General features: G+C 39.6%; 1 protein-coding gene across 1 annotated transcript in view; it reads left to right on the forward strand.

Annotated features, from left to right (window-relative positions):
• Positions 1 to 17473, forward strand: part of LOC135227030 (protein timeless-like) — a 269166-nt gene extending 251693 nt beyond the window's left edge. The window contains 2 exon segments of the mRNA XM_064266817.1: positions 7637 to 7819; positions 16323 to 17473. Of these exon segments, the coding sequence (XP_064122887.1) occupies positions 7637 to 7819; positions 16323 to 16644 (505 nt within the window). The 3' untranslated portion in view covers positions 16645 to 17473.
• Positions 17474 to 21833: the final 4360 nt, after the last annotated feature.

Below are 21833 nucleotides of genomic sequence, written 5' to 3' on the forward strand. Positions count from 1 at the left end.
AAGATTATGGGAAGTAGACAGGAAGCAAAATTGTATTCTAGAAAGTTTCTATAGATACCTTGGGCTTGGTGTAGGGACAAGGGAACTATGTATCAAAAGTAATTGGTGTCACTGGAGTACTAATGGAATTTCGAAGATTAGCATATTTCAGAACTACTAGTGAAAAAATGTACTGCAGTTAATTAAAGATGTGAATTACCTAACCCTGAAAGGGCATCCAGATATGGCAAAAGTGATTAACACTGCACTTAAAAAAATTGTTAAGTTAGTAGTAGCTACATACAACATTTATAAGGGCTACTAGATATGGCTGGAAAAGTCTACAGTTGATAGCTGTATAAAATATTTACAAGGCCTTCTGGATAAGGCTGCATCCATAGTATTCACTTGTAATGAAAGTTCACATTAGTGCCTACCTAGCCCATGAATTATCATGGTCTTAATTTAAGTACAATATTTCTTCGTGACTGTGAATATATCTCAAGATGTCCTTACTATAGTATTGGCAAGAGTATAGTGAATGCTAAATGTGTTCAGAGTATTTACTGACATTCAAACTTATTTAATGTACTGTACATATAATCTCAGCTACTTTTTAAGATAGTTATACTGTAAAACTTAAATTGGTTTCATATTTTCTATATAAGTTAGTCACATTGGGATCCACTGCTGAAATGTATTAATGACTTGCAGATGCTGTTACCTGTCATTTTATAGTTCTCTGAGGGAATGTTTATTATTCAACCCAACCTTTAATGTTTTTGTCAAAATAATATTCTTGCATTTGGTAGACACTTTATGAAAAATTATTTGTGTTATCGATTACATTGTAATGTGTTTTCTTACTCAAAATCTCCACTGTACATATTAGATAGTTCTTGCAATTACCATACTAAAATTAAGATGAACAATGAGCCTCCTTCTTTACACATTATTCTGTACAAAAACAAAATATAGGTCACTTACTAGGCATCGTCTATTTTCAAATTACGGAAGTTATTAAACCTACAAAGATATGGCAATGTCGATACTCTACATATTGTTGAAATATAACTCCTTCATAAAGTAGAAGCAGGAATTCCTCTTGTGCTTACTTTGCCTACTGATAGAATCAACTTCAACACTACAAACCAATTAGTTCTGGGGCTCATAAAAGAAAAATAATTTTGAAGTTGCAGCCTGTTGCAAGTGAATATGTTACTCAGAATCTGAATTCTAACAAAAAGTTGATGAGGTGCTCACCTTTGAGGAAGTGTTACAGATCCGCACTGGCATTTCACATGCAGATCTTGTAGGGTGCTTTACACCTGTATTCCCAGTCTCAAAATTGATTTCATTTAGTTGCACAGAAATTGAGCTCCTTCACATTTATAAATTGTTTCTTAATATCAGGGGAGGTTTACTGAATGCTTTGTGATGAATGTTGAACTAGTCATGCTGCAAAATTTACCAACACATTCTATAGGCACTGACTAGCCTTGTTCATTCTGCCAGTCAACAAGTAGAGTGAATGTGTATAGTGGTGCATCATTATAGTATTTTATTTAGAAACTTTTATTAGAAAGTCAACAATTTATTTTATCGCCTTACCAGTTATAAATAACTTACCATGATGATGATTATTCAGAAATAATAGTGGGTTCATGTGCTTCCTTAGAGAGGCTGGCTAATCTTTGGAATTTTTCATTGGCTATTTGTGGTTACTTACAGTATGAACTTATGTTTTGTACAACTTACGATTTGCCTTACATGCCGGAAGGTAGATGCTATTTAGAGTTTTAAGTATCTCTTTGGCCCCAACTTGATTGCTATCAACATTTTACTTTCTGTTTTTCCCTGTGGGTACTACTTAAAACTTTTACCTGGCTTTAAATTTTGCATTTCATTTGCGAACCATCCTTTATGCAAAGCTCATTTTCTAGAAAGTGACTTGGTAAACCAGTTCACATTTATGTGCCCATATTCATTCAAGTCTGATGGTGTCGTGGGCCTCAAAGTTACCTGTTTAAACATCTGACTCATATTTTGCAAGTTTCAGTAATGTCTGGTTCTTTCCACTCAAGAAAGACTAGTCGTGTGCAAAATGGCAAAATTTTTAATCAGTTTGTATTTTTCATAACTACAAACCTGAGATTTTTACGTAGGGAAAAATCCCCCAGCACTAGCTGGACCTGGTTAAAAATAAAAACAAGGTCTGAGTAAGCTGCAGAACTAACTGGAGATTCAGTTCACAGGCTCACTTCCTGGTCAATTGTTAAAACATAGATGGAGATGTGTACCTCTGATGTGTTAAATGAAAAGTTACTCAACAGTCAGACATCTGAGCATTGGCATAAAGGGAACACCAGTCTACATTGTGTCTAGGAAGCAGGAAAGAACATATAATTGTTGGAGACAACAGAATTGGGTAGCTACCAACCTTATTCTATTATCAATCCCTCGCTCCTCTTGTAAAAGAGAGGGTAGGACTAGCTTCCATTTCTAGAATTTGTATTGTATAGGTATAATCATAATAGAAAATAGAATGGTTGCTCACTCACCTGTATCTCTAGCCAGTTCCAGGAAATGATGGCTTCCATCTCTCCTTTGCCTGCTGGAAGAGGAGAAAAAGAAAGGGAAAGCAAGAGGGCCAGTCACCCCATTCACTCTCACTTTCATAACTAAAATCTTAGACAAGATACAACCTGTCCCGCTAGGGGAACTAGATGAGCTACAAAACTTGCTGAGCAGTCACCACCAGACCAAGGAAAGTGTCCAAGGATCTATGGGCCATGTCCCGAAGGTAGGAGGAGGTGAAGGTTGTTTAACAAACCCATATACCAACCTTCAGTACCCTATGAATCAACAGGTTCTTTTTGAAAGCAATGGAAGGGCCAAAGCCCCTAACATCATGAGCTCTCACATACACTGTATACTGGCATCTTCAATTGAAGAGGTAGTTTATGCCCATCTGATTACTTCCCATAGCCAGAAGGAGACGGTATTCTTCGATACTTCTTTCTTGTTCTGGGAGAACCCTCAGGACACAGAAGTAAGTCCTCTGGATCATTACCAACAGTCTTGTCAGGGAAGGGATCAAGAAAAACTCAACTCTGTCGTTGGGAACCAAGAAATTTTGAGTCTTAACTACGAATTCGAAGACTACTGACCCCCAACCCCTCGAGTGTTTAACATTAAGAGAGGGCCCATAGAGTTTTCCTAATTTCTTTTATGAGGCTAAGGCCAGCAAGAAGACCATTGTTGAGTGTCAAAATTCCTGTCTGATGAACTCGTAAGGGTTCCTATAGTGAGAAATATTCACAAATTACCATACATATTTTCATGACAAAGGCACTGTTTGTGTTAAAACTACGTATTAAAAAACTCGGGTATAAGCATTTTTTTCCACTATCAAAGTAGGCAGTTCTAAGAATTTTTGGAGGGGTTTTAAGTATTTGTGGATATTAACTTTTGTTGGGGGGGTGGGCGTTCTGGTACCCATCACCCGTGAATAACCACAAGAGTCTATTTTTACTATAAAAAACTATAGTAGATACATTCTAGTGAGTTACAAGGACTTTGGTTCAAACCATTATGAAATACTAGTGCTTTATTCTCAGCATGTGAATAATGGGCTCCCCCATATTGATTTGGTCTATACTTCTACTTGACTATATTTTTTGCACAGTTTTATTGTTTTTACTGCTATACTTAATGTGGTTAAAAAAAAAATTTTGTGAATTAGGAAGAATTAATGTTAGGTCATTTATATTTTCTACAAATTTCATACGTACCTGTTTTTTTCTAAGTGTACGTGTGTGATAATGGAGAATTATTACAACATTAAAGCTTTGTCATTAGCAATCAATGACTGAGGCAAGTGTGGGTAATTCTATTGGCGTTTTAAAGTTTAAATTACCAGTTTCAGTGTTTCTTTAATTTAGTGAAACGACTGTTTACATGGAAGCTAGTAATTTTTATTTTTATTTTACCAAGACTTAGACATTTTATAATTGCTAGTGAAGAAAGTTCCTAATAATGGAAATTTATAGCTAATTACTCGGCCAATACAGAGTACAGTGAACTACCCATTTATATTACAAGGCATAGAAGCATGTCTTCTGAATGTTGTATAGTACCTGAAGGGTATAGAGAGCTGGGATTTTTTCTTATATTCGATTCAAGGTTAACTGTTCTAATGCGAGTATGTATATTGGTAAATTTTTGTGTTTCTCTAATATAATTTGATTGTACTAAAGTTTCTGATGGCAATTATAGTACATTTTGATAATTTATGTTGACAGTAATATACAGCACTACCCGACTCATTTGCGCTTCACTTTGTCGCTTTTTTATGTGGAGAATATCTTTCATGTTCCTGCTGGAACTTTCACTAATTCACAAATTTTTATGTGGGCCGTATCTCTAAAATTACCACTAATTCACTTTTTCTTGTATTAAATTAGGCAGTGAGCTGTTAAGGTGCGTCCACACGGTCGAACAATGTCCGACGGACAGACATTGTTACCATATCATAGGCGAAGGAGGATGACATCATAAACGTTGAAACGATGGAAGTATATCTGACAACAAACAGTGGTACCAGATTAGGTTGTATACCACTGTTTTTACTCTGCTCACAAGGCAAAGACCGGCAGACAATTGTTAATTGGTAACAATGTTTGTCCGTCGGACTTGTTCGACCGTGTGGACGCACCTTTAGAATGGGCACTTACAAGCGTTTTAGTTGAAGAGGTACACGGTACTACTTTGCTAATTGAAGGGTTACACAGTATTATTTAGCAGTTATAAGTTTTTATGCAATTTCTGCGGTGGGTTCTGGAACTTATCCCCATGAAAAAGTGTGGTAGCATTGTGCATGCTTTCTGGTTCACAGTACCAAATTATAATTGACACTTATTTTTATGGATACAGTTCATCTTAAATAACCAATTCAAACATTAGTTTATACATGTTCCAAAAAGAGGACATAAAAATGTGATATTATATGCTTTCAAAATAAGAAATAAAACAAAATGTGTGATCAAGAGTGAACTAAAAAACAATTTGGACAAACAGGTAAAATTTCCTTCAAATTATGGTACCCAAATAAATTAGTAAATAATGTGTTAATTGAATCAACTTTTTTTTTCTTTTTTACATCATAGCAATAACAAACGGAAAGAAAAATTTAGTATTCACTTGACATTTTTTACAAAACCATATTTCACTATATATAAAAATTTAATAAAAACATTAAGAGCAAAATATAGTCATCAACTACAACAATACAAGTAAAAAAGGGATTTTGACGAAGGAAAAATCTATTTCTGGGCAAGGAATAATCAAAATATTGGTTGATGTCCATGAAAGATCTTGTGGTGTTAGTGAAAAGAAATACTAAGAGGGAAAGAACTACATGATTGTTCATAAGGATACATAAACATGAAAGGGACCCTTTACTTTACATTGAGAAGAATGCACTAGTAGATTGTAGTTTGAATCAGGGTTTTTGTAACAGTTGGAATTAATCACATGTAATTTTAGTTTAAAGTAAAACTAAGGAGATTGGTGAATGCAGCAATAACTAGTCTTCCTACAGAGGACAATAAATCTTTTACCTATGATGATATTTTAATGAGTCGCATTATCTGAAAACAATTTATTGAAGATAAAAAAATGTATTCACAATATTTATACATTGGTTTTTTGGTAGCCACTCAGATCTCGCTCTTTTGCTTTTGCTTTGCACATTGTAAGTGTTCACTGGAGGTGAAAGTGTTCTCAATGCTGTATTGCTTACAAGGGAAGCCAGGTTAAAATGCTTTGTAATAATTCAAGTTGACATTCCATCCAAAATCGAGAGAAAACGCACCTTCTATAACCACTAATATAAATGTCACATAAGTTCTGATTTTCATGTAACAACTTGGATACAGCTTTTGTTTCTAATAATTGTTGGTTATAACTTTCCAAGAACCCCCACAGTTTCACTAATCTAAAACCATAACAAAAATTTTCACCAAATTTGCCTCATTGTAGCAACCAACAATCACTTCTCAAAGCATTATAGTCAGTTTTGGGAGTGGATGAAAAGTAAAAGTCAAAGACCAATACAGTGGGGGTTGGATAAATGCTGCACAGAACCTGAAGTGGCAGAAGCATGTGCTATGCAAGGCATACTTGAGGTAGCAAAATGTACTTGCTGCCCAGCACTTATAGGTTACATAGTCTGTTGATAAAATTGTGATGTTTGATTGCCAATTTGAGCGATTTTTCTATAAAGTCACATGGATATTTTGGTATCTATAAGGAAGGATTTCATGATGCTAATTCTGCCATTAGATGCTCATTTAAACAATTGGCATCAGAAGAAAATAAATTGTCCTTGCCATTCTAGGACAGCACATACTGCTTGTCAAAGAGTCCCTTGGCTTTTGTTTCTGTTTTTAAATATCAAAAGTTTAGGCTCACTGTTGTGGTAAATAAGAGTGAGCTTAAACTTTTGATATTTAAGAACAGAAGCAAAAGCCAAGGAGACTCCTTGGCAAGTAGTATGTGCTGTCATAGAATGGCAAGAACAAAATTATTTTCTTCTGATGCCAATTGTGAATATCTAACGCCAGAATTAGCATCATGAAGTCCTTCCTTATAGATACCAAAATATTCATGTGACTTTATAGGAAAATCGCTCAAATTGACACTTAAACATCACAATTTTAAGGCTCATGGTTCATGAAGAGTTTTATACTATACTTTTGAGAAAAGAACTGCTTGAGTAGATAAAATTTAATTTAAAACTGCTAGAGTTGATAAAACATAATATTTTCAAGGTGGGTTACACTATTATTAAAGTGCAGATTCATTTCATGCATTTATGAATGCCTCTGGTTTGAAGAAAGGCGTTAGTGTGACAAGAATCACCCATTTTAACAAGAAAATGTTTTTAAGATTATTAAAAACCTTTTGCCAATGTTTACTTTGCAAAAAAATGCACGAGTGTCTTCAATTGGGCACTTTTCTGTTGTTTTTTCCTTGTAAAGTCTTTTGTGTCTATCATAAGAACCAGCACAGATAACAAGGACCTTACATGACCCTTGCATTCATCATACACTCCATAATTAATACATCAGAAGGAATGGCTGGCAGGTAAATAATAGCCTCATAAGTCACTGATAATCCAGCATTACTTTCATGCACAAGCACTTTAAGATTGGAACCCTTAATATATAAGGCTCTACCTTTATGCTGCAAAGAAACACATCAAAGGCATGTACTCATGCTACTTTGAAAATGTACTACAGTATTTAGAAATTTGTAAAAGTTTAACATTAACTCCTTGTGCACAATTTATATTTTTTTTAAATACCATATGACAAATCTGCATCGCTGATAATTTTGTAAAGCCACTTACACTACCAAAATGGAACATTTTAAATAAACAAGTACTATGCATACTACCATCTGATGTAGAGTATATGAATGTTTTTTACTTTGAATTTGTGTAATATATTACATTAAGTTGTACTAACCATAATTTTCTCAACAGTTCCTCAAGTCTGTTATTCCACTCTAAGGTGATGGGGAGTAGAGTTGAAAGTACAACATTTATCTTACTTGATGGCACTAACAGTTATTTACATTTGTGTCTTTGCAGAGGAAATGAAGAATCGGGAATCCTTGCGGAGCACACCTTTTTCGATTGTGATGACTCTTCAGAACGAGTCAGTGACTGCTCCATGGAAAACAACCGATCCAGTACTTCATCCCCACTCTCCTCCATAGATGAAAAATTACTACATGAGGAGGACGACCAACAGCCCAATCAGTTATGCCACAGGTAAATATTTTGACAATTAAGAAAAATGAAGTTTCCATTATAAAACTAATATTGTAATACTTACCTAACACCTGAATTAGCCCCTGCTCACTGACCAGTCTGAACTATATCCCCACAGAATTACCCCTAATTGGGTAATTTTTTAACTGCCAGCGCTACCAACGCTGCAGGTAAATCCAGTCTACTAAGTTACCTGTACTACCGTTGGCAATGCTGTTGCCAGAACTGACTGGCAGAATGCTCTCCCTCCAATTGCACCAATCACTATTCATTGAAGAGGGGAGGAGGGTGGGAGTCATTCGATGTTCAGGTATTACAATATTAGTTTTATAATGAAAACTTCATATTGCAATGCACCACCTGAACACCTGAATTAACCCGATTAACAACATTTAAATGGAGGTAGGATCAAATTCATTCAGCCCGACCCCTTCACAGATTATGCGCAGGTAACTCAGTTTCACCCACAATGTATTTTAACTTGCCTATATGCTCGGTTCTTTAGATGAGATTGCCAGCGGAGAGAGTACCATTTGTCAGTCTCGTCAGCCAGACCTTGTCCCTGTCCAGATGACCTCTCATGTGGCATTCAATACCTTGCATGTGTGGAAGGAAAAAGGAGCCTCCCATGTGGCTGTTTAGCCTCTCGTGTATGGAGGAGGAGCTGCCTGAGCAGGTCCTTTGGGTTCTCTGTTGATCACCGCAAGTGAAGAGTGCACACTGGAACCGCCATTGTCGTTCATCCATACTATCTGCCTACCTATTTTGTAATAATGCGAACAGTCAGTGGAGAAAACAAAAACAGAACAAAAAAAATCACTGAAGCTATAAAGACCTAAAGTAACAACCTCCCATCTATCCCCTAATGCTCAATGCAAGAACTTACCGCACTACCGTATTAGCAGCCATGAAAGGGCCTAGCGAGTAACCCTCCATTAAAATTGAATGTCCTTCAGGTAGAATGACGTGAAGACTGACGCCGACTTCCAGGTTGCTGCTTCCAAAAACAACGATACCGAGTAGTTCCTTACAAAAACCAAAGAGGTAGCTATTCCCCCAATCAAATGTGGCCTTGGGCGTGAATCGCTGCTGCCAGGGTAGGCAGAGGAGTTACCTGTAGCCTGAGAAATAACTTCTTGTAAGAAAAAACTAACCGCATTATTTGAAATGACCTTAGAGGGGTTCCTTGGCGAAACAAATAGCGTCTGCGCATGCGGCAAGAGCTTTTCTGTGTGCATGAACCGGACAAATGCACATTTCTATATTGTCGCCTCCCACAAAATCCTTAAGAGAGGAGACTTTAAAAAGCTCTCAGCAAGGGATTGGTCTCTGATTCCGACTTAGCGACGAACTCTGGTAAATACGAGAGATAGACATCCTCACCTGAGAATGATAGTGTTCTAGATATTGCCTGGATCTCCTCTCCCACTCTCTTCACTGTAGCAAGCGAGACTGTGAACAACACTTTCTTAGTCAGATCTCTCGGTGATAATTCCTCTTAACGGCTCGTGACTCGAAGAGCTCGATATGTTTAAGACTTCTGCTAAATCCCACAAAGGGGCCCAAAGCGGAATCACTGGGTGCTCAATTTTGAAAGACCTTAAGAGGTCATGCAATACCCTGCTGTACAACAATTCCAGAAGATGAAAATGGAAAGTACTACTCAGCATAGACCTATAACCTGCTATTGTCGAGTAGGACAATTTCTTATGTTTCCTGAGGAGCAGAAGGAAGTCCACAATCTTCGCAATGGTAGAGCGGGAGATGCTGTGCCCTTCCTTCCTACACCAGCTTCTGTACATTGACCACATAACTTGATACAGCTTCCTAGTAGACTTTCTTTGACACAAGGAAAACTGGCTCGCTGGATAGTCTCCAGACAGCTAGGTTGAGCACGTGAAGGTGCAGATGATAGTAATGAAAATGGGGTTGTCTGAGTAGATCTCTCCTTTTTGGAAGGATCACAGGAGGTTTCTTCTAACATTTCTAAAAGGTCCGGGAACCAAGGTCTCTGGGGCCAAAAAAAGGGCTATAAGTGTCATTTGAGTTCTCATGCTGGTTCTTAGCTTGCCTAGGACCTGATGTATTAAACTGAAGGGGAAAAAGGCGTACACCTGGAGGTTGTCCCACAAGTGCAACATCGCATCTGTCCCGCAGGACATGGGATCTGCTACCGGCGAGAAGAAACCGGTAGCCAAAAATTTAGTCTTGTGGCGAAAAGATCTACTGTTGCCGGCCATCTCTTTAGCAAGAGCTGGACTTCCTCTTGCACTAAAGTCCACTCGCCCCCCGAGTACCTCCTCCTGTGCAGTGGTCAGTCCAAAACAGAGGACTTTGAACTGGAAAGTTACGAATGGACCCAAGAAGCAAAGGAACTTCCGAGATTCCTGATGTACAGGTCCACCAAAATCATCCAGTCATCTCTCCGGACTGATCTCAGCACCGATTGGGAGATTTCCACGTGGAATTTGGTGGAAACCACAAGTTGATTGAGACCCGACAAGTCTATGATAGGTCTCCACAAACCTCCCGCCTTGGTGGTCACAAAAATCTGGCTGTAAAAGCCTGGCGAAGGAGAGCACGCTCTATCACTCCCTTCTCTAACAGAGACTGAATCTCCATGGCCAAGGCTATTCCCCTGATGGAGGACGGGGATAACTGGGAAGGTGAATAGGAGAATCGGATAGAGGGGGAACGGAAAGGAAAGGAATTTTGTATCCATTCCTCAGGACCCCCACCACCCAACACTTAGTGCCCCACTCTTTCCAGATGTCCGCAAAGTGGGTCAGTCACCCCCCACTACTGGTGTCGACGAGGGCAACATCCCCTACTTGCAAAAACCCCTCTTTGATGATGAAGGCTTAGAAGTCACAATTGGAGAAGCCTTAGCGGAAAACTGCAGTTTTTTAGGGGACCTAGCAGGTGACCGAGAACCGGTACGCTTACCTGGGAAAGGTATGTGCGAACCCTTTGGAGATCTAACACCTTGTGCCACCACCCATACCATCGCCTGTTGTGACTCCACCGCTGGTGTAGAAGAAACAAAATTAACCATAAATGCAACCTCTTCCTCACTGAAAAGTCTATCACAGAGTGTGAGGGGCTCCCTCGACAGAGCTCTTTTATGTATATCTGGGATGTGGGGAGGAAGATGGCTCAAAAATAGGTCCCTCATCTTCTTTCCAATAAAGGTTGTACAGGCTGCTGAGCTGTTTGCTTGATGAGCCAACCCCCATCGAAACTGATGTACAGTACGGTCCTTAATTAAGGGATTTTGACGTAAGGAAAAATCTATTTCTGGGCGATTGGCTCGTGTCGCCAGCGAAATATCCTTTAATCTATTATTTCTAGGGTAAATGTACTAACACATACCAGAGAATAAATAAATAAAGAAAATTTGCGGTTCTCAAAACGCATACCTTATGGGAATAATTCCATTAGGGCCAAGGCAAAACGGCAACTTACCCAGTCAAACTTTTTTTATGCTACCCATTTTCAATACTTTCTATATACTATACTCTAATTTTTTTCTAATATGAAATAGTTTTCTCTCTCTCTCTCTCTCTCTCTCTCTCTCTCTCTCTCTCTCTCTCTCTCTCTCTCTCTCTCTCTCTCTCTCTCAACTACAATTTCTTAAAAAGAAATTATCAAAATTCAACATGACAGTTTCTTGAAAAGTTTAGATAGAACGATTCTCTCAAACACATTTGCTTCTGTGTTAATCACTTTTACTAGTCATTTTCATCAAAACCTATTTCAACAATAGAAAAAAATATATGATAAAATGCCAAAAGTTAGTCCAAACAAGTTAACCTAGAACAAAAATTCTTACTTCATGTTCAGCAATGGGATTTCAAGTTGTCGACTGCTGCCAAAATGGAAGATGCTCCTTCCTTCGTCTTTAACTTACGGGCAAGCTTTTTAGTTTCGAGAAAATAGGTCTTCCTCTTTGACTTTTAGGCAGATGCATACATGATGTGGATGATCAGAATACACTTCGCAGATCTTAATAATACGTATAGCGATGATGATGATACCGATCATTCATACACACTGCACTATGACGGCACAAATGCGTGAGGCAGAGCCTTCCGTCTTAGCTAATGGCTGAGCAGGAAAACTTTCTCTCGCATTCCCCCTTGGAGGAATAATAGTTTTTTTCCTTTAAGCATTCCCCCCACCCCTTCTCTCAGATACCAGCAAACCCCCCACATGTAATATACTTGAGAAAGCAATAGACTTGATACGTTTTGCAGCGTGTGACTCGCAGACTTTGAACTGCTTCGCAGATACAGAAAATCTATTTTTGAGAACTAGCGACTGCATAAAAGAGAAATCGCACAATTCGAACACACATAATTCGGGACCAGACTGTAATTAAATTGTTAAAAAGGAACGAATCTGATGGAACGAAACTCTCCCTCTTTAAAAGCCCATCAGAGCAGACAACATCCACATACAGTAGAATGTGAAAGAGCTTCAGACTGGTTTCGAAAGCTGTCTTCTAAAATGGTCGCTTCTCGTAAGGAGATTCCTACCTGCCTAGATGATGAGGGAACCTAGGACAAAGGCACCTCTGCAGATTCATTCAAAAGAATGCTTATACCGGATGAAGGGTTATCCGCTGTACCTTACATGTTCTTCCTGGGTAGAAGTAAAGAAGAATCCTGCCAACCTGATCCCACTATTGAAGCTAATCTAGTGTCTGCCTCCCTTGAGGCCTGCTCCACCCGACAGAACCAAGGCAACTTATAGGACGTACGAGGTACTGTAGGTTTTGTAGAATATTGTTCCTCGAACATCGCCTCACTAAGATGTATTGGTTCCTCGGACACTCTTGACTGAGTAAACAAATCATGAATGAATTCCACCACCCTCTTATTGTACTCACTTTTGCCCGCTTGGGGAAAGTTCTCTTCAACAATAGGGATTTCTTCCTCCAAAGACATCTCCCTATTGGCTTCCTCAGGTCGGCGAGGGGCAGGACAATAGACAGGACGAATGTCCACATTACCTGACTGCAAAGAGGGGGAACCCATCGATTCCCTACACCTGGAATCTTGACCTAAAATACCCTGAAGAATTCCTGTACCAACTGCAACCGGTTGTGAAAAAACACTCTCTTCTAAGAGTGTCGACGCAACTCGTGGGGTTGTCGCACTGCCAACAACCAGGTGTGCCAGTTCTGAAACAAGACTACCTTTGTTGGGAAACATTTGGATGGACTGCCTTACCACTAATGACCGACGATGACGTAATTGGTGCATAAAACGCAGCTGACCTAAGCAAACTGGGTTCCAATGGATCTGAGGTTGAAGCATCTACATTTAACCTCCCCAAATAACCTGTTCCAACACCTGAGAACTCCAAAGTCACAACACCTGAAAAATTACCCATGTTTTTAACCGAAGGGGAGCCCACCTAACCGGAAAACCCCACCTCTGGAGTGAGATCGCTTGTACCCGAGTAAACCATACCAGTACCTATTACTGGAGAAGCCGCAATACCTGAACCAGTCAAACAACTCAGTGTCCTATTCGGAGGGGGAACTGCCGCAGCGGCCCAAACAAAACTAGAAGAAGAACCCGCCGTAGCTGTGACATGCAAACTAGAAGAGGGAACCTCTATCCCCACAACCTCTGCCACCAAACCAGTACCAATACCATAACCCTTAGAAAAAGAAACTGCCACACCCTTAGGGATGTTTGAGAAAGACACTGAAGGAGAAGAGAAAATGGAAGAGGATCCACCCACTGGGCTCGCACTGACAGGTGTACTAAGGGAGAGGGTTCTACTTACTGGATTCGATGCACCTCCCCCATGCTTAATACTCTCCGGACAAGAGGGGAAAGGAAACTCCACAGCTTGCAGACCCGAGAGAGCTTCAGACGAAGCGGTCGCTTCACCTAACTCTAGGGCATGAATCTTCCCTAAATCTGACAAATCATGCTTTAACTCTGACATATTGCCTAACTGCCCCTTTGCAGAAACCTCCGCTTCCGAAAGCTGGAAACCAGAAGATCAGGACACCTCCAGAGGAAAACCAACCGGAGGGCCCTGCCAACAGACTGACTAAGTAACCAAGGTATGCTCCGAAAGAGGAGAGTGAGAAAGGATTTGAGAAGTAGATTTTGTTAACAAGGTGTGAAGGGAAACATTAGGGATAGAAGGAAAAACAGATGTTAGAGAAGTTGGAGTGGAAGAAAAGGCCATTCTGTTAAGGGAAAGAAAATGTCTAGATTCCCCTCCCCTCTGATAATCCTGAGACATATTACCCAAAAACTCGGGGAAATTCCTATTGACATGATCCCGAATGCCAGGGAAACCTAAGTGATAACACTAACCAGTAATCTATAATTTTGTGACAAACCTAAAATGTTAATGCTATATTCTGCCAAATTAAACGTCAACTCATCAAAAGGACTACTACCAGCCCCTGAATCTGTTACTAGATCCAGCTGGAAAAGAAATCTTGGAAAAAGAAGGGATGGCATCAAAACCTTCCCCAACAGACACCGCTTCAATCATAGACTTACTGGACGACTTATGGTCCTTGTCCTTCGGAAAACTCAAGGACAGAAACAGAACTTCTGCAGGATCCAAGGGTGATCCTGCAAAGACAACCGAACCTGAACCCGAAAGCCACTGCTCTTGCTACTTCTCATCCTTAAAATCTACGCTTAGATCCCTGACAGTTTTGGTCTCGCCTATTACTAAATCACCCTTTTTACTTACACTTTTGGGGGAAAGGGGGATTCTGCTGCTGACACTGCCTGCTCCGTGCCAGGGGTGACGGTGGATCCTGCCCTCTGGGCTCATGATTCCCCATAACCCCAGCGCCTGTTGGGGCTGGTTCTGGAACAGGCAGGGGAGCTGAAAAAGAATGGTTAGAGTCAACACTCCTATTGCAATCCCTATCCTGGTTTAATTTTGTCATTAAGTCAGCAAAAAGACTAGTCATACTTGATGACAACCTATTTTCTAATTTCTTGAACAACATTGACTCTAAATTTTCCTCCTCTACTTTCCTAGGTTCTGCCACCCTAGGTTTGTTCTTTGAAGCTAGAGCCTTTCTAGGTTTTAAATACCTCTCCATCTGGTCCAATGACCAGTCCTTATACTCCTGACATCTCTGTTTGACCCCACACTGTACCTCCCTACAAATAATGCAACGTGAATGCCTGTCATGCTTTAGGGTACTAATCTGCTTCTTGCAGGCAATACAACACTGCCCCATTGCTGCTGCAGGGTTGTTCTGGAGGCGTAGCAGATGAAGAAGACTTCGAAGGTACAGCTGGGGAAGTTTCCTTCTGAGGTGTATCCATGGTTAGCTAAGTCCAACAATGCCTTAGTCAAATCAAAATCCAACAGAGGTCCAAAATCGTATCCAAAACTTAATCCAAGATTCATCAACTGAAAATGCAGGCCAAATCTGTGAGGTTCGGGCTAACAGACCAAATTTTCTGCTTGAGCTAGGATGCATCCTAACGCTCAAGCGAACATGAAGCAAATTTGAGGGAGAGCACTCTGCCAGCCAGTTTTGGCAACAGCGTTGCCAACTGTAGTACAGGTAACTCAGCAGATGGGGTTTACCTGCAGTGTAGGTAGCATTGGCAGTTAAATAATTACCCAATTATGGGTAATTCTGTGGGGATATTGATCGGGCTGGTCAGTGAACAGGGCTAATTCAGGTGATCAGGTGGTGTATTAGAAGCATTTTGTTTTGTAAACAGTAAGTTTTGAGAAAACAGCAAAGAAAAATATTGTTGTACCTTGAAAAATGAGAATGGGATATTTTAGAGGATGACAATTATTTTCTAATTAATTCTTTTCGTACTCTATTCACTTGCTTTTTATAAAATGTCTTTCACAGTGCTGTACAAGCAATGAACAAAATTGTCCATGAACCAATCTTACATTTTTTTTTACCAAGGCTTCCTCGCCCAGAAATAGATTTTTCCTGCGTCAAAATCCCTTTTATTTACACATAAAAGTCCAAAACAGTGTGTGACTCAAACTTGATCCTATCTAGGATCATTCATAGACTTTTATGGTTTTTTACATTTGTTATTCACAGTGCCATACAAGCAATGAAAAAAAATTTCCATGATCCACTATTAAACATTTTTTAGCAATAATTTTTCTATATACATTTACACATAACAGTCCAAAACAGTGTATAATTTACTTGATCCAATCCTGAATTATTTATACAGATGCTGTTACAAGTTTTTTTTTTTTTTTAACAATTTGTGGTTCACAGTCATACAAACGACAAACAAAATTGCCAATAAACCAATCTAAAAAAATTATTTACCATTATTGCTCTGGGATATGTTTATTTAGACACAAAGTGGTAAAAAACTGTTAACCAAAATTTGACAATGAGGTGGTTGGCGCACTCCTTAATTCCTTTTAGATTCCCCAAACAACTCCAAATAATTTACTAGAATTAATAATGTTCACTGCAGATGGTTTTTATTATATATTTTTTGTCATACAGGATTCCAATTCATTCAGCTGGATCCTCAACAAACCTGACATCTACCAATCAAATCACCCCAAGTAACATGGTTCCAGGAGCCCAAGATCATGAAGGGAGCACAACCGGCCACAATATCCCTCTTTCCATAGATCATGTGGGCTTGGCAGAACCTTGTGAAGAGGAAACTGCTGATACAGTAGACAGCTGTATTATATCAGGGATGGAATTTACTAATACATCAACACAAGACCTAGAATTGATGGCTTTGATGGAGTCAGATGACTTACTAATCTCACAGCCGGATGATACACTGAGTGAAGCTCTTCGAATGGATTCATAATATTAATACGTATGGTAAAAGTCATAAGTGGATGTAGCTACAAAGGACCAAATGTTTTTGTCATCACAGGTCTTGTTTCACCAAATCAGCTCTCTTTTTAATACTGTAGCAAGCATAGCTCTTGGTAAACTAGATGTTTCTTCTAAGATGTAATGTGACGCCCTATGTATTGATACTTTCATGTACTATTTAGTGATAAAAGATAGTGAATTTTGTCTGTATCTCAGGCCCAGGGAATTGTTCATTGCTGTATTATTTATAGAATTTGTCAAAATTGATTTCAACAAGATATTTGACATAGCATTTAAAATTAACTTCATATTTAATCTGGTAACAGTAGTATTATTCATAACATTGTAAATATGACATAATCATTGAGATACATTCCTTGGGTTCTGAATGTATGATACCATGGAGAAATCCAGTATCAATTTTGAGTACAAACATATAGTCTAGGTCTAACTATTTTGGAGAAATTTAGAAGATCCTTCTATGATAACTATAGTTTTCACATGAAACCTTAAATTTTTAAGTGGCAAACTGTGATAGAGTTTATGTGAAAATTATTTCTAAACCTTGTTGTGACCTCACATGGAAGGATTTTTACAGGATTTCAAGAGTTGAAATAAAAAGTATGTCTTCAATATTAATGGGCATTTCATTGTCTCATTCCAGCACGATTGTGCCATATATAGGTCTAGACTTAAGAGCTCAAAATTAAGATCATCAAAAAACTATATTTTATAAATTGGTGAGTAAAATGTTACTTTGATGTCTATGGTGTATTGTACATAAGTGTCTTAACAGTAAAATATTTCTATAAAAAGAAGTTGTCATTAAATGCAGCCTTCAGTAATTATTAGAAATAAGTGCATATTTACAGTTACAACACAGCTGCCCTCACTATTATCTAACTACAGTGAAAATGGTTTGTCCTTGATAAACTTTCTCTCAATACTAAGGAATATGATCTCTAACTTGAGCATTATATGTATGTATGTAAACCTCCACTACTAATACAATATCAAGGAAGGAGAGAGAGAGAGAGAGAGAGAGAGAGAGAGAGAGAGAGAGAGAGAGAGAGAGAGAGAGAGAGAGAGAGAGAGAGAGAGAGAGAGAGAGAGAGAGAGAGAGAGAGAGAGAGAGAGAGAGAGAGAGAGAGAATTTATCAAAACTTACTTAAAATTGTATTCTAAAAAAGTAACTTGAATCAATATTAATTAACCTACAATTTTTGTTCCTATTTTTGGGGGGAGGAAGGGGGATATTTTTACCTTCACCATTGGAGTGGAGGCAAAGTGAGAGGGGCAGTTCTTTGTAGCAGAGTTCTGTACCATAACCTATGCACACAATGGAAAAGTGGTAGAACTAGCTCATTGCAATGAGGGCCTACAGCAGACCTGCTGGTCTGCTGTAAAAAAAATAATTCCATAGAAAGGCAAAAAGCAAATTACCCAATGCTTCTTTGAAAAGTAGTACACATTCTTGTTTGCCTACTCTCTCTAGACCCTTCTTGATATAATGGCAGATAGAGGAAAATGTGCCAGTTCCTCGAGAGCTCTGGCTGTTTAAATACCAGATACATGAGAAATAACTGTAATGGAGTTATATACAAAAATTATATTTTCATAATAAAATTAAATTTCATATATACTTACCAGTGGGCAAAAGCCCATGCTAACACAAGGTCAGCTTAACCCTTAATCAAAAACAACAACAGAGCTCAATTCAGTTGTCCCCTATGTCCATGAGAGGGGAGGAGGGAGGGCTTAGATTCTGTAATTACTACTTGCTATATATACATGAAACTTAATTTTATGAAAATGTCCTCTTAATAGAAGTAACTTACCAAGTACATAATTACATAGTTGAATTGCACATTGACAAGAGGTGGGATACATGGAAATATTCTACTCAAAAACACTTGGTAATGGTAAAGAATTTGAAATGCCCTGGGTGCAGAACCACAATAAACAATGCAGACAACGCTGTTACCTACCCTTGGCTCCCCAAGACTCAACACCCTATATCAAGGCAAGGAGATAGGAGTATAAAAGGAATTCCTCCTATGCTTCGTACCCCAACACTAAGCCAGCCACTGATAATGGACCTAGGGTACTGCAATTTTTGTATACCGTCTCAACTTCATGTAAATAATGTTGCAAACATGATTTACACCTCCAAATAGTGGACTGAAGAGTCATGGATAGTGACAAGTTACATTTAAAACCGATGAGGTAGCGACAGCTCTTATTTCATGGGCTTTGACTTTAAAACCTAGTAAAGAATCCTCTTGAATCCCCGAGTGTGACTCACTGATAACATCTCTTACAAAGAATGGTAATGCATGCTTGGAAAGTGGTAGGGATGGATTTTTAACCAAGCACCAGAGGTTGCTGGAGGGGCTTCTGATCATCTCAGTCCTATCACAGTAATGTCTCAAAGCCCTTACAGAGCAAAGAGCTCTCTCTTCATCTTCTGGGCCAAGGATGTCTGTCAGGTTCGTAATGATGAAAGAATGGGGACAAGGCTTGGAGGGAGTCTTGATCTGTCCTCTCTTGCCTAGTAGTGTCAAAGAACTTAATTAAGTTGCTCATATCCTGATTAGACAACAGATTCAAGCCTCTGTGTCTGAAAACAGAACCTTCCATGGCTCTGTATCCTCTGATGATGAACTAAGTTAAACTTCTAACGGAGGACTGCCCATTTGCTTACTAGGATCCTCGTTCCTGGGTAGGAAGCCCAAGGTGAAAGAGCAGACCACATCGCCTTGGGTAAATCCGACTCTTCTATCAATAGTGTGTAACTCACTCACTCCTTTAGCTGTGGCTAAGGCTACTAAGAACATTTTACATAAAACATCCTTGTGAGAGGCAGACAATATGGAGGAGTAATGATAGTTTATATTTGACAACATCTCCAAAGGTTGTGTGTGTGAGAGAGAGAGAGAGAGATTGGTGGAAGAATGAATGGGAGTGGTTAAATGGCGGTCGGAAGCATGGCTGTTGTGGCACTCTGTAGAACGTCAGTGGAAGTGTGTTTGAGTCTAAGCAGTGAGGCGTCTGATGAAGTTAGAGTTGGTTTTGACAGCAGTTATCCTTTGGTGATTAGTTGTTTTGGTTTTATCTGATAGATTTTGGGGTTGTGAAGTTGTTGTGCATGTGTCTGTCTGGTTGTGGTGAGGTTAAGGAGGTTGGTGGTGCATTTTCGGTGTCTGTGAGTGGTGGTTGGGGCAGTGTTGGTTTTGGCGGGTTGTTGTGGGTTGTTGTGCTTCTGTAAGTCGCATGGTTGTCGTGTTCTTTCGGGCTGTTGGTGTTCGTCTGCAGTGATTTGTTGGGTTATTGAGTTGTTGTGGGGTTGTGGGTCTCAGGTGGTTGGGTTGTGTTTGGTTGTCGGCGGTGGTTGTGTCGGCTAGCCTATAGCCTATATTCGGCGGACAGCACAGCCTAGCCCTGAGTATCAGAAGCCAGAGGTGAGTACCTGTTTGTGTTTTGTGTGTTTGGTATTTCATTGAACCAATTGTCCTGCAGGTTAAAGGTAACGTAAAGGGGAAAGTGTGAGTGTGGGAAATTTTGTTAGCTGGTACGATTAATGTAACTGTGGGGAGTTTACTTGTTTTTTTCTAAGCTTGTGATCCCGCCATATTATTTTTTGGCGCCCGAACAGGGACTGCTGGTGTGGCAGCTGCAGGACGATTGGTCTAGGCCAGTGTGTGTGAGTGGTTAGAAAGCTTGGGATGAAAGGATTGAGTGAGGTGGAGAGGCTGAAGGAGGAGTTGAGGTTGGAGAGGGAAGTAAGAGGACAATTGGAAGTGGATAATGAGAGGTTAAGGGTAGAGCGTGAGGAGCTGAAGAGCGAGTTAGAGGAAATGAGGGAAGTGCTAGGGAGTGCAAAAGTGGAAATGAAAGAAGTGAAAGGAGCGGAAGAGAGAATGGTTGAGAAAATGGACTAAAAATTCTTAGTGATGATGAATGCAGTGCAGGAGATGATGAAGGGGTTCATGGGAGAGGGAGCTGTAGGAGGTAGGCCTACTAGGTCTTGTGATAGGCCAGAAGTGGTAAAGACAGTGGAAGAGCGAGTGGATGAAACTACGAGTGATGAAGGTGACTTGGTTATGATAGGTAAAGGAAAGAAGGGAAAGAGACAGGATTAGGATAAACCTGAGGACAAGAATAAGAAGGGCCTGAGGAAAAAAGACGACTAAGGGAAAGAAGGCTAGTAAGGATGATGGACAGGATGAGACTAGGACTGAATACATTGGGGAAAAGGCTGAGTGATTTGGATAGCGGTGAGTCGAAACAGGTGGGTAGAAAGAAGGTTAAGAAGAGCGTAATCAGGAGCATAGATGTTAGAATGGAAGTTTATTCGCTGTATTCGGGCGAGGTTAAGAGGGATCAGAATGTTAGTAGCGAAAGTGAGAGTGAGCGGGAAGTACGAAAGGCTGTATATATGAGAGAGATACCTAGATGTGCACAATATGAGGAATATGGTAGTAGGGACATAGGGGATTTTTTAAAGGAATATGAGAGGTATTGTGAGGCAAAGTATGGGGATAACAAGAGAGTTGGGTAGCTTTTTGACGGGATTTTTGTTGAATATGTATGGGGTAATGATGAGTGTGGGGAATGTGGCTTATGAGAGTGTGAAAGCCAGGATTGTGGAACAGGCGAAGAGGATAAGGAGTAGTGTTAGATATAGGAGAAAACTTTTGATGAGGTAAGAATGAATGTTGGTGAGTCGTTGTCGATGTATGTGTGCAGGTTGGAAACATTAGCCAGGAAAAAATTTGGGGATGAAGGGATAAATGAGCGTAAAGAGTTAGTGAGGAAGTTGTTGGCGACTGTGCCTGAGTGTGTGTATGAGTTTGTAAATCTGAAATGTAAGGAGAAAATGCGATGGACGAATGAAAGGTTGTCGTGGAACGACATTTTGGAAATAGTAGAGGATTATGAGTTGGATAGGTGTATAAAAGAGAGTAGAAGTGTTAGTGTTAGGACTGAAGTGGCTGATGTTATACCAGAGTTTAAGAGCTATAGGGAGGCAGTTTTGGAAGGGCCAAGGCAAATGGCAGAGCGAGTGGTTGATAGGAGCGTTAGACCCAGTAACGTAAGTATGGTTAGCCCTAAGAGAGATCGGAGTGCAAGCGTTGGAAGAGTAGGGTTGGTTAGTCGTGAACGAGAGCAGCAGTG

This window comes from Macrobrachium nipponense, chromosome 15 (genome assembly GCF_015104395.2).
Source record: "Macrobrachium nipponense isolate FS-2020 chromosome 15, ASM1510439v2, whole genome shotgun sequence".
Lineage (NCBI taxonomy): Eukaryota > Metazoa > Arthropoda > Malacostraca > Decapoda > Palaemonidae > Macrobrachium > Macrobrachium nipponense.